Source organism: Anolis sagrei, chromosome 1 (genome assembly GCF_037176765.1).
Source record: "Anolis sagrei isolate rAnoSag1 chromosome 1, rAnoSag1.mat, whole genome shotgun sequence".
NCBI lineage: Eukaryota > Metazoa > Chordata > Lepidosauria > Squamata > Dactyloidae > Anolis > Anolis sagrei.
This window is the reverse complement of record NC_090021.1, coordinates 338600592-338613023: the sequence shown is the minus strand read 5'-3', so window position 1 is coordinate 338613023 and position 12432 is coordinate 338600592. Positions and strand designations below refer to the sequence as shown.

The following is a 12432-nucleotide window of genomic DNA, read 5'->3' as shown; positions in this document are numbered from 1 at the left end:
TGTAGGCAAATATTGTGTGCCTGCTCTATCAGAACCTGGAAAGCCGCATGGATGTTGCGTCAGATAATGATTCCAACTTTGTTTGCATAAGGCAGCTGTTTCATTAGATAATTTTATTTGTGCTGGGAAAATGTGAGGTTTTTTGTTTTCAGAATGGGTTCAAGCAGAGGGTAATGTTTTGTGGGAAGGAAACTTGTGGAAGAGGATTTGTGGTGGTCTTGGTGCAAATGATTACAAGGAAATACCTGCGAATGTTGTTGTGTTGACAGATAGTTTCCTGCAGTTGACCTGAGCGCACTATTACTTCAGAAATGGGAATTCCATTGGCAGCCTGCTTTGTAGAGTAGGGGGGCATCTACACCAGCGTTTCTCAACCTGTGGGTCAGGACCCCGGGGGGGGGGGGGGGTTGCAAGGAGGGTGTCAGAGGCTAGCTCCAGCAGAGAAGAGCTCCTTGCCCCACCCCAGCCATTCCACAGATATATAAACCCATTGTCCTAATTCCAACAGACCTCACTACCTCTGAGGATGCTTGCCATAGATGCAGGCGAAACGTCAGGAGAAATGCCTCTAGAACATGGCCCTATAGCCCGAAAAAACCCACAAGAACACAGTATTTTCTATTGATCATGGGGGTCCTGTGTGGGAAGTCTGGCCCAATTCTATTCTTGGTGGGGTTCAGAATGCTCTTTGATTTTGGTGAACTATAAATCCCAGCAACTACAACTCCCAAATGCCAAGATCTATTTTCCCGAAACTCCACCAGTTTTCACATTTGGGCATATTGAGTATTTGTGCCAAGTTTGGTGCAGATCCATCACTGTTTCGGTCCACAGTGCTTTCTGGATGTAGCTGAACTACAACTCCAAAACTCAAGGTCAGTTCCCACCAAACCCTTTCAGTATTTTGTATTGGTCATAGGAGTTCTGTGTGGGAAGTTTGCTTCAATTCCATAGTTGGTGGAGTTCAGAATGCTCTTTGATTGTAGGTGAACTATAAAACCCAGCAGCTACAACTCCCAAATGCCAAGGTCTATTTTCCCCAAACTCCACCAGTGTTCGCATTTGGCCATATTGAGTATTTGTGCCAAGTTTTACCCAGATCCATCATTGTTTGAGTCCACATTGCTCCCTGGATGTAGGTGAACTACAACTTCAAAACTCAAGGTCAATACCAAACTTCAGGAGAGAATGTTTCTGGAACATGGCCATACAGCCTGGAAAAGTCACAGCAACCCAGACTAGAAGGCGTGTCTTTAGAATCCCTGATTCAGAAAGTTGGAAGGGATCCCGAGGAACATGTAGTCCAACCTCGCAGAAAGACACAATTCAAGCAGTCCCGACAGATGACCATACAACCCCAGTGTAAAAACTTCCAAAACAGGGGGAAGAGAGTGTCATATTGCATGTGGTGCTATTGCACTTAGCATCTAAGGGAACCCAAAGGCCATCTAGTTTAACCTGCTTCCGCCATGCAGGACAACACAATCTTCCAAGATCAGTGTCCTGGTGGTGGGTCTGTAGGTGACTGTGGACCCCTATTCTTGACCCGCATGTTCTCCCGCAGTTTCCAGGTGGAAGGCGGTCCCGGTCGAGGTTGGCTTGACGTGCCTTCCTCTTGACACATTTCTCTCTTTCGCCCTCCATTCATGCCTCTTCAAATTCTACAGCATTGCTGGTCACAGCTGACCTCCAGATGGAGTGCTCAAGGGTCAGGGCTTCCCAGTTCTCAGTGTCTATGCCACAGTTTTGAAGGTTGGCTTTGAGCCCGTCTTTAAATCTCTTTTCCTGTCCACCAACATTCTGTTTTCCATTCTTGAGTTCCGAATAGCACAACTGCTTTGGGAGACGGCGGTCAGGCATCTGGACAACATGGCCAGGCCAGCGAAGTTGATGGTGGAGGACCATCGCTTCAATGCTAGTGGTCTTTGCTTCTCCCAGCACGCTGATGTTTGTCTGCCTGTCTTCCAAAGAGATTTGCAGGATTTTCCGGAGGCAACGCTGATGGAATCGTTCCCGGAGTTGTATGTGACGTCTGCAGACAGTCCACGTTTTGCAGGCATAGAGCAGGGTTGGGAGGACAATAGCTTTATAAACAAGCACCTTGGTATCCCTATGAATGTCCCAGTCCGCAAACACTCTCTGCTTCATTGGGAAAAATGCTGCACTCGCAGAGCTCAGGCGGTGTTGTACTTGGTGTCAGTGTTGTCTTTTGTGGAGAGGTGGCTGCCAAGGGAGCGGAAATGGTCAACATTTTCTAATGTTACACCATTAAGCTGTATTTTTGGCATTGGAGGGGGATGGGCTGGTGACTGCTGGAAGAGCACTTTGGTTTTCTCAATGTTTAATGACAGGCTGAGCTTCTCATATGCTTCTGCAAAGGTGTTTAGAGTGGCTTGTAGGTTTTCTTTTGATTGCGCACAGATGATGTTGTCATCAGCATACTGGAGTTCTATAACAGATGTTGTTATAACCTTGGTTTTGGCTTTCAGTCAACTGAGGTTAAAAGCTTGCCATTTGTCCAATAGATGATTTCCACTCTGGTGGGAGGCTTCCCATCAATAAGATGAAGTATAATAGCGATGACGATGGAAAATAAGGTCGGGGCACACAATCTAAGCCAGTGGTTTTCAACTTGGGCTCCCCAGATGTTTTTGGCCTACAACTCCCAGCTGTTAGGATTTCTGGGAGTTGAAGGCTAAAAACATCTGGGGACCCCAGGTTGAGAACCACTAATCATAGAATCATAGAATCAAAGAGTTGGAAGAGACCTCATGGGCCATCCAGTCCAACCCCATTCTGCCAAGAAGCAGGAATATTGCATTCAAATCACCCCTGACAAATGGCCATCCAGCCTCTGCTTAAAAGCTTCCAAAGAAGGAGCCTCCACCACACTCCGGGGCAGAGAGTTCCACTGCTGAACGACTCTCACAGTCAGGAAGTTCTTCCTAATGTTCAGCTGGAATCTCCTCTCTTGTAGTTTGAAGCCATTGTTCCACGTCCTAGTCTCCAGGGAAGCAGAAAACAAGCTTGCTCCCTCCTCCCTGTGGCTTCCTCTCACATATTTATACATGGCTATCATATCTCCTCTCAGCCTTCTCTTCTTCAGGCTAAACATGCCCAGCTCCTTAAGCCGCTCCTCATAGGGCTTGTTCTCCAGACCCTTGATCATTTTAGTCGCCCTCCTCTGGACACATTCCAGCTTCTGGACACATTCCTCTGGACACATTCCACAATCTAAGCCCTCTTGAGAGATAGCTGTTCATTTCAATAAGATTTGCTATTATCCATGGTTTCCTAATCTCATAGTAGTTTCAGGAAGCTATTTTCTGCCGATATGGGGGTCATTGTGTGTTAAGCGACCCAAGAATTGATTCCAGCAGTGAAACTTCTTGGCAGAGCAGGGTGGCATTAAAATGCCGAGGAACACAATGAGACGTAGACATTTCACCGAAACTTGATCAGTTCAAGGAGTTGAGCTTTTGGAAGAACAGCTGTCCTATAGACATTTGCACTCCCCTCCAATGCCAGCTATTTTCTGACTTGCAGATGGTTGACATGAGAAAAGGAGAGAAGAATGCGTACTTTGAAAAAAAATATAGAGAGAGATGAACAGGAGGGTTGTTTAAATAAGTATTTAAAAGAGATCCGGATCTTGTTTAGATAGGCTAAGAACCTGCAGCTAAAATATTTGGTCAGTTATGTGGTGACTCAGAGGGTAGCCCATCAGTTTGATACTGCTTTAGTTACTGTGGAAGCATCTTGGGATTGATAGTTTAGTGTAGGCATGGGCCAACTTGGGCCTTCCAGGTGTTTTGGACTTCAACTCCCATCATTCCTAACAGCCTCAGGCCCCTTCCTTTTCCCCCTCAGCCGCTTGGTTCTGCATCTCGTGGTGCCAGAGCGCAGTCTGTTCAGCGCCTTCCAAGTCATCCAGTTTTTAGTGTGCCAAGGGGGAGTCTCTCATTTGGTATCAGCCATGGATTGAGATGCTGGTTTTGAGCCTGCTACTTTTGGACTCTCGCTTGTTGAGGTATTCCAGAGAGTGTCTCTGTAGATCTTAGAAAACTATTTCTTGATTTAAGTCATTGGTGTGCTGGCTGATATCCAAACGGGATGGGCCAGAGATGTCACTGCCTTGGTCCTTTCACTATTGGTTGCTACTTCCCGGCGGATGTCAGGTGGTGCAATACTGGCTAAATAGTGTAATTTCTCCAGTGGTGTAGGTGCAGTCTCTCATTTGATATCAGCCATGGATTGAAGTTTTGAGTTTTAACCTGCCACTTTTAGATTCTTGCTTGCTGAGGTGTTCCTCAATTATCTCTGTAGGTCTTAGAAAAATATTTCTTGATTTAAGGCATTTGCATCCTGGCTGATAACCATACAGGGGATAGGTCAGAGATGTCACAGCCTTGTTCCTTTAATTAGAGGTTGCTACTTCCTGGTGGATGTCTGTTGGTGCAATACCAGCTAGAAGGTGTAATTTCCCCCGTGGTGAGGGTGCAACCTGTGATAATGCGGCATGTCTCATTAAGAGCCACATCAACTGTTTTAGCGTGGTGAGATGTGTTCCACACTGGGCATGCATACTCAGCAACAGAATAGCAAAGTGTAATGATAGATTGAAGGAGCTGGGGGTGGTGACGGCCGACAGGGAGCTCTGGCATGGGCTGGTCCATGAGGTCATGAAGAGTCGGAGACGACTGAACGAATGAACAACAATGATAGATGTCTTCATTGTATCTGGTTGTGACCCCCAGGTTGTGCCAGTCAGCTTTCGTATGATATTGTTTCTAGCACTAGAAACCATCTCTTCTGCAGGCTAATTATTACTTGCCAGTGATTAACTCTGGGATTTCTTCTGTATTCTTTCTCATTTCAGGTCCAGCAATGCCGGGATCCCAGGGGTCTGGGTCTTCCATATTGGCAGCTCTTCCCACATGGAGAATGTGATCCCAGCTTCAATTGGGAAAAGTCCTTCGCCAATTAATCTAGAGAGGACGGCTGTGGATCATGACTTCCTGGAGCCCATCTTCCCGAGTTCGCCGGCCGACTATGCCGATGCCTTCTATGAAGAAGGCGAGGAAGAGTATTTGTCTGTCAGGCCGACTGATCCGCCGGCGTCTGACGTGGAGACGTGGCCTCCTGACACTTCCTTCAGCCTCGACGACCACCTCGATTACTCTGAGCCAAGGCATTCCGGAGGGGCAACGCTGGAGTTGGAGCCCGAGTCCACGGTGTATAACCCGGCCGCCAGCCCCCTTCCTTCATACCCAGATCTGGATGCCGTCCTGAAAGCCCTTGGGGAGCAGTTGCCGACCGCAGCACCTTCTGTATCGGAAGAGGACTCCACAAGTCCCTCCGTGCCGTGGATTTATGAGAGGCCATTTGAGGCGGTGACAGCGGTTCTGCTAGGAGAAGAGGACAGCGGTCCACCTTCGGAGAACTACCCTGTCTACCCCGAGGGAGAGGTTATTCTTGAAAGTTTCCCCGATAACGCCCCACCCTTCAGCCCACGGAGACGAGTCGTTGGGGTCGATGAAGACATTACTTTTAACCCAGATGGTAAGCATTGAAGGGTCAACCAATGTGGAGCTTTGAGCTAGGGATGCATCTGCACTAATGCATTTAGCTATTGTAGCTAAATGCAAGAGAACAGGCATGGGCAAACTTGGGCCCTCCAGGTGTTTTGGACTTCAACTCTCACAATTCCTAACAGCCGGTAGGCTGTTAGGAATTGTGAGAGTTGGAGTCCAAAACACCTGGAGAGCCCAAGTTTGCCCATGCCTATTATAACAAAAACAGGGAGTAGTTAAAAAGATTTACATTAAATTCTTTGACGGGGAAATATATTTATAAAATAATCCCAATGCTGCTTCACCAAATTATAATGATAGCACCTCCACTACAGACTAGCTCACCAAAATATAGAGGGAGTATGGTTGCTGAACCAACTGTCTACTTAAAAGTTAGGAACTGGGAACCACTTAAACTGAGAGACTTAAAATGATTCTTGAAAAGATTTTCGCTGCCACTATATTAATAATAAACAGGCTGAATTATTATTAAGAGGTTGTGCAGTAACACACTCTGTTTTCTTAGAGTTTTCTTAGTTTTCTTAGAGGCTGCTGAGAGCTGACTGGAATAATGCTTTGACCACAAAGGTATTCACACTGAGGCTGGTATAAGTTGATAAAAATAACAAGAATGTTTATTGAACAGGCTTGAAATATTCAGGTACAAATGCTTAATGGTTTCAGTAAAATACAGGCATCAAAAGCTTGTGGTTGCGTTTGAGTAAAGATCTCAAAAACTTCTGGGTTACAAGTCTTACAAGTTCCAACACAGAAAATTACTTCAGGAAATAAATCTCTGAAATAAATCTCTGAAAATTACTTCAGGAAATAAATCTCTGAATTCTTGTTAAATCCCCAAAATCCCCCTTAGGAATCTAGCCAAAACCCTGAACTAGCCTTCCTTAGGAAATGAACGGGGTGCTGCTCCACACAGTATTCTAGGCATAATCTCAATAGCTATCAGGGCCAGCCAACACCTCCCAACAAAGGATTTCCCCAGGCAGCAACCAGCCAGGCTTTGAAGCTGCAAGGCCATTCAATGTGTGGTATGTGGTGGAGGCTCCTTCTTTGGAGGCTTTTAAACAGAGGCTGAATGGCCATCTGTCAGGGATGCTTTGAATGCGAATTTCCTGCTTCTTGGCAGTATGGGGTTGGATTGAATGGCCCACCAGGTCTCTTCCAGCTGTAGTATTCTATGAATGCTAATCAAGGTGGCCAGTTGCAGCTTTCACACTTGCCCCAAGCAGACAAGAGTTCCTTCTCCCATCTTGGACATCATTCTACAGATATATAAACTTCACTTGCCTAGTTGCCAACAGACTTCACAACTTCTGAGGAAGCCTATCATAGATGTGGATAAAAACGTCAGGAGATAATGCTTCTAGAACATGGCCAGACAGCCTGGAAAACTCACAGCAACCTATTATTATTATTATTATTATTATTATTATTATTATTATTATTTGAAACACAACAAGATGAATCCACAGCAGACACTCTGCTGGCTGTTGTATTGGATCATACGTTGGACACTTGCCAAGTGTCTAGGACTGTGTGATGTATCGGCCAATAATGCGTGCTGATCCCAGTAAAGTGGCCTTCTGCAGCTGGCAAATGGTGATTTTATCAGAATTGATTGTGTTTAAGTGCAGGCCAAGGTCTTTAGGCTCTGCACCCAGTGTGCCAATCACCACTGGAGCCACCTTGACTGGCTTGTGCCACAGTCTTTACAGTTCTATCTTTAAATCCTCATATCGTGTCAGCTTTTCCAGTTGTTTCTCTTCAATCCTGCTGTCACCTGGGATTTCAACATTGACAATCCACACTTCGTTTTTTTAACACGATCATGAGGTCAAGAGTCATGTGCTCCAAGACTGTCTGAATGCAGAAGTACCAGAGGAGTTTGGTGTGTTCATTCTCTGTAACTTTTCTGGCTTGTGATCCCACCAGTTCTTTGTCGCAGGCAGATGGTGTTTGTGGCACAGGTTCCAATGAATCATCTGAACAAGGGTGTTGTGCCCCTGCTTGTAGTCTGTCTGAGCGATCTTCTTGCAGCTGAGGATGGGATCTGTTGTTTCATCTGCTTCCTTGCAGAGTCTACATTTGGGATCTGTTTTTCGGCTTGTTATCCCACTAGTTCTTTGTCACAGGCAGATGGTATTTGTGGCACAGGTTCCAATGAATCATCTGGGCAACGGTGTTGTGCCTCTGCTTGTAGTCTGTCTGCGCGATCTTCTTGCAGCAGCTGAGGATGTGATGTATGGTTTCGTCTGCTTCCTTGCAGAGTCTACACTTGGGATCTGTTGTCGACTTCTCCTTCTCCTTCTCCTCCTCCTCCTCCTCCTCATTATTATTATTATTATTATTATTATTATTATTATTATTATTATTATCTTTTGTGAGATTTCCAGGCTGTCTGGCTATGTTCCAGAAGCATTCTCTCCTGGCATTTCACCTGCCAGGTCTTTATCATCTTTATTTATACCCTGCCTTTCTCCCCATGGGGACTCAAGGCAGCTAATACTCCACAGTAAACGTGCAATACAAGAGTTAAAAAACAAATAAATACAACAGTGTGGTAAAACACAGAATTATAATACAGTAAATAAATACACAGCAACAGCAGGCAACTTTAATTGGGTGTGGGTCATATTTGAGGGAGAACGGGACTGGACATTTGTACACATGTTCCTTTCTGAGACACTCAGACTCATAGGTTGTTGGTTCATTTATACAGAGAAAAGTAAACAAGTGGTTGCAAATGATACCCATCATGGTTATTAGGCAAGGTTTGTGTAAGCAATGGCTGTTGGCCAACCCAGGGGTTTTGGCCAGTCTCTGCTCCCCCTTTTCAACAGCTGGCAAGAACAGCAGCTTTCTGGGCTTTCGGCCAAAGCACCTTCTGGGTTTTTAGAAAGCTTGTCCAGAAGACCTATAGAAAAGATTAGGGGGCTATAAATGTGGGGAGAAGAAGGAATCCCACCCGCCAGCCGGACACAGCATTTCGGTACGTGAAACGAGATGCCCAACAGCTGGGGGGACTTTGCATGCGCAGGGTTTGCACGGGATGCCAAAGCTGGCCCTTCTAAGGAAAATTGGTTTGGATCGGATAGCATGACTGGGATGGGAGAAAGGAGCTGGAAGACTCACAAAGGCAAGCTGCCACAATCGTTTACAACAAGGCATCGGGATTCGCTGGAGCAGAGCTTTCCAGACATTTCATGCTGGTGACACCCTTTTTAGTCATGCATCATTTTTTGACACAGTAATTTTATGACACAGTGACACAGTGGGTTAAAGCACTGAGCTGCTAAACTTCTTGACCAAAAGGTCGCAGTTTCGATTCCAGGAGCAACGTGTCCTTCCACTGTCAGCCCCAGCTTCTGCCAACCTAGCAGTTCGAAAACATGCAAATGTGAGTAGATCAATAGGTACCTCTGGCGGGAAGGTAACGGCGTTCCATGCAGTCATGCCGGCCACATGACCAGGAGATGTCTATGGACATTTCTAAGCTCTTCAGCTTAGAAATGGAGATGAGCACCACACCCCAGAGTCAGACACAACTGGACTTAACGTCAGGAGAAAACCTTTACCTTTTCCTTTAAATTAGTTAAATTAGCCTCCCCACATAAGCGGTACCTACATTTGCTACTTGACAGACACAACTGTCTTTCGGGCTGCAAAGGTCAACAGCAAGCTAGATAAATGGTTAGGCGCTTACTCCAACCCGGGCTGGCTTTGAATTCATGACTTTTCGGTCAGTAGTGATTTTAATGTAGCTGACTCCCAACCAGATGCTCCATAACCCGGTCCAATAATAGAAAATGTCATCTTCTATTATTCCATAGCATCAAGTGGTGCTGAACTGTATTAATTCTACAGTTTAGAGCAGTGGTTCTCAACCTGGGTGTCGGGACCCCTGGGGGATCTCAAGGGGGTGCCTGAGGGGTCGCCAAAGACCATCAGAAAACAGTGTTTTCTGTTGGTCGTGGGGGTTCTGTGTGGGAAGTTTGGTCCAAATATATCATTGCTGGGGTTCAGAATGTGCTTTGATTGTTGGTGAACTATAACTTCCAGCAATTAGAAGTCCCAAATGTCAAGGTCTAATTTCTCCAACTCCACCAGTGTTCACATTCGGGTATATTGAGTATTAGTGCCAAGTTTGGTCCAGATCTATCATTGTTTGAGTCTACAGTGCTCTCTGGATGTAGGTGAACTACAACTCTAAAACTCAAGGTCAATGCTCACCAAACACACTCAGTATTTTCTGTTGGTTGTGGGAGTTCTTTGAGCCAAGTTTGGTTAAATTCCATTATTGGTGGAGATCAGAATACTCTTTGATTGTAGGCGAACTACAAATTCCAGCAACTACAACTCCCAAATGACAACATCAATCCCCACCCCGCCCCACCAATATTCTATTTTGGGCATATAGGGTATTTGTGCCAAATTTGGTCCAACGAATGAAAATATCAGATATTTCCATTATGATTCATAACTGTAGCAAAATGACAGTTATGAAGTAGCAAAGGAAAATAATGTGATGGTTGGGGGTCACCACAACAGGAGGAACTGTACTAAGGGGTCGTGGCATTCGGGCGTTTGAGGATCACTGGTTTAGAGGCATACAAATGAAATAGAGAAATACATAACCTGTTTTGATGTCATACTGTTATGTTTTCTGTCCCAGGGTTCACATACAGCGCTCCCAATGTTGAAACCTGCGAGACTCACCACAGCCAGTGCTCCCCGCATGCCTTCTGCACAGACTACAGCACCGGTTTCTGCTGCCATTGCCAGTCCAAATTTTATGGAAATGGACAGCACTGCTTACCGGAAGGTAAGGTAACACCAGTTTCCGTCTTGGTGGGGAAGAGTGGCGAATCCGTTCCGGGTTTTAGGCTGAACTCCCAAGAAGTTATCTATATCTTTTAATCTCAACTGTGAGATATTGCGGTGGTAACTAGATAGAATCAAAGTATTGGAAGAGACCCCCAAAGGCCATCTAACCCAACCCAGGTCAGACAGGAACATGCATTTAAAGCACTCCCAGCAGATGGCCAACTTATCTCTGTTTAGAATCCATCAGAAAAAAAGGCTCCATCACACTCCAAGGCTACCAATATTCCAAAGTAATTCTTACTGTCAGGAAGTTCTTCCTAATTTTTATGTAGTTTTCCCGTAGTTTGTACAGACTAGGGCACAACCCATGGTTTTATTGTGCCCTGGTCTCTGGAGCAGCATAACACACTAGTCCAATGTGGGCTAGGCAAAACTACGGTGAGGTGGATCTGTAATTGGTTAAGTGGACGAACACAGAGAGTGCTCACTAATGCTTCCTCTTCATCTTGGAAAGAAGTGACAAGTGGAGTGCCGCAGGGTTCCGTCCTGGGCCCGGTCCTGTTCAACATCTTTATTAACGACTTAGATGAAGGGCTAGAAGGCAGGATCATCAAGTTTGCAGACGACACCAAATTGGGAGGGAGAGCCAATACTCCAGAGGACAGGAGCAGGATTCAAAACGATCTTGACAGATTAGAGAGATGGGCCAAAACTAACAAAATGAAGTTCAACAGTGACAAATGCAAGATACTCCACTTTGGCAGAAAAAAATGAAATGCAAAGATACAGAATGGGGGATGCCTGGCTCGAGAGCACTACATGTGAAAAAGATCTTGGAGTCCTCGTGGACAACAAGTTAAACATGAGCCAACAATGAGATGTGGCGGCAAAAAAAGCCAATGGGATTTTGGCCTGCATCAATAGGAGCCTAGTGTCTAGATCTAAGGAAGTAATGCTACCCCTCTATTCTGCTTTGGTTAGACCACATCTGGAATATTGTGTCCAATTCTGGGCACCACAATTCAAGAGAGATATTGACAAGCTGGAATGTGTCCAGAGGAGGGCGACTAAAATGATCAAGGTTCTGGAGAACAAGCCCTATGAGGAGCGGCTTAGGGAACTGGGCATGTTTAGCCTGAAGAAGAGAAGGCTGAGAGGGGATATGATAGCCATGTATAAATATGTGAGAGGAAGCCACAGGGAGGAGGGAGCAAGCTTGTTTTCTGCTTCCCTGGAGACTAGGACGCAATGGGACAATGGCTTCAAACTACAAGAGAGGAGATTCCATCTGAACATTAGGAAGAACTTCCTGACTGTGAGAGCCGTTCAGCAGTGGAACTCTCTGCCCTGGAGTGTGGTGGAGGCTCCTTCTTTGGAAGCTTTTAAGCACAGGCTGGATGGCCATTTGTCAGGAGTGATTTGAATGCAATATTCCTGCTTCTTGGCAGAATGGGGTTGGACTGGATGGCCCATGAGGTCTCTTCCAACTCTTTGATTCTATGATTCTATGATTCTTGCTCTCAATGGGACGTCCTTTCAGATATTTAAACATATCTATCACCTCCCCTCTCAGCATTCTTTCCTCCAAGCTAAATATATTTATTTCCTTGAGCTGCTTCTCATAGAGTTTCATAGCATCCAGACCTTTGACCATTTTGGTTGCCTTTCCTTGGACACTTTCCATCTTGTCCATCTCCTTCCTGAATTGCTTTGCTGAGAACTGGACACAGGGTTATTCCAGGTGAAGTCTAGCCAAGGCAGAAAAAAGTAGGTCTATGACTTCCCTTGATCTAGCACAGGCATGGCCAAACCTGGGCCCTCCAGGTGTTTTGGACTTCAACTCCCACAATTCCTAATACCTGGTAGGCTGTTGGGAATTGTGGGAGTTGGAGTTCAAAACACCTGGAGGGCCAAAGTTTGTCCATGCCTGCGTTCTAAATGTCATTTCCTTGTGTTTGGCCTGCCCAGGTTTCGGCGGTGGTCAGGGGAGCTTTTGCACAATTAAAACTTGTGCGCC

At 45.7% G+C, this 12432-nt stretch overlaps 1 protein-coding gene across 2 annotated transcripts in view; it reads left to right on the top strand.

Annotated features, from left to right (window-relative positions):
* Positions 1–12432, top strand: part of NID2 (nidogen 2) — an 87669-nt gene that overhangs the window by 28105 nt on the left and 47132 nt on the right. For both annotated transcript variants that reach the window (XM_067463104.1, XM_067463103.1), the window contains exons 4-5: positions 4880–5562; positions 10264–10413. In XM_067463104.1, the coding sequence (XP_067319205.1) occupies positions 4880–5562; positions 10264–10413 (833 nt within the window). The remainder of the gene's footprint in view (positions 1–4879; positions 5563–10263; positions 10414–12432) is intronic.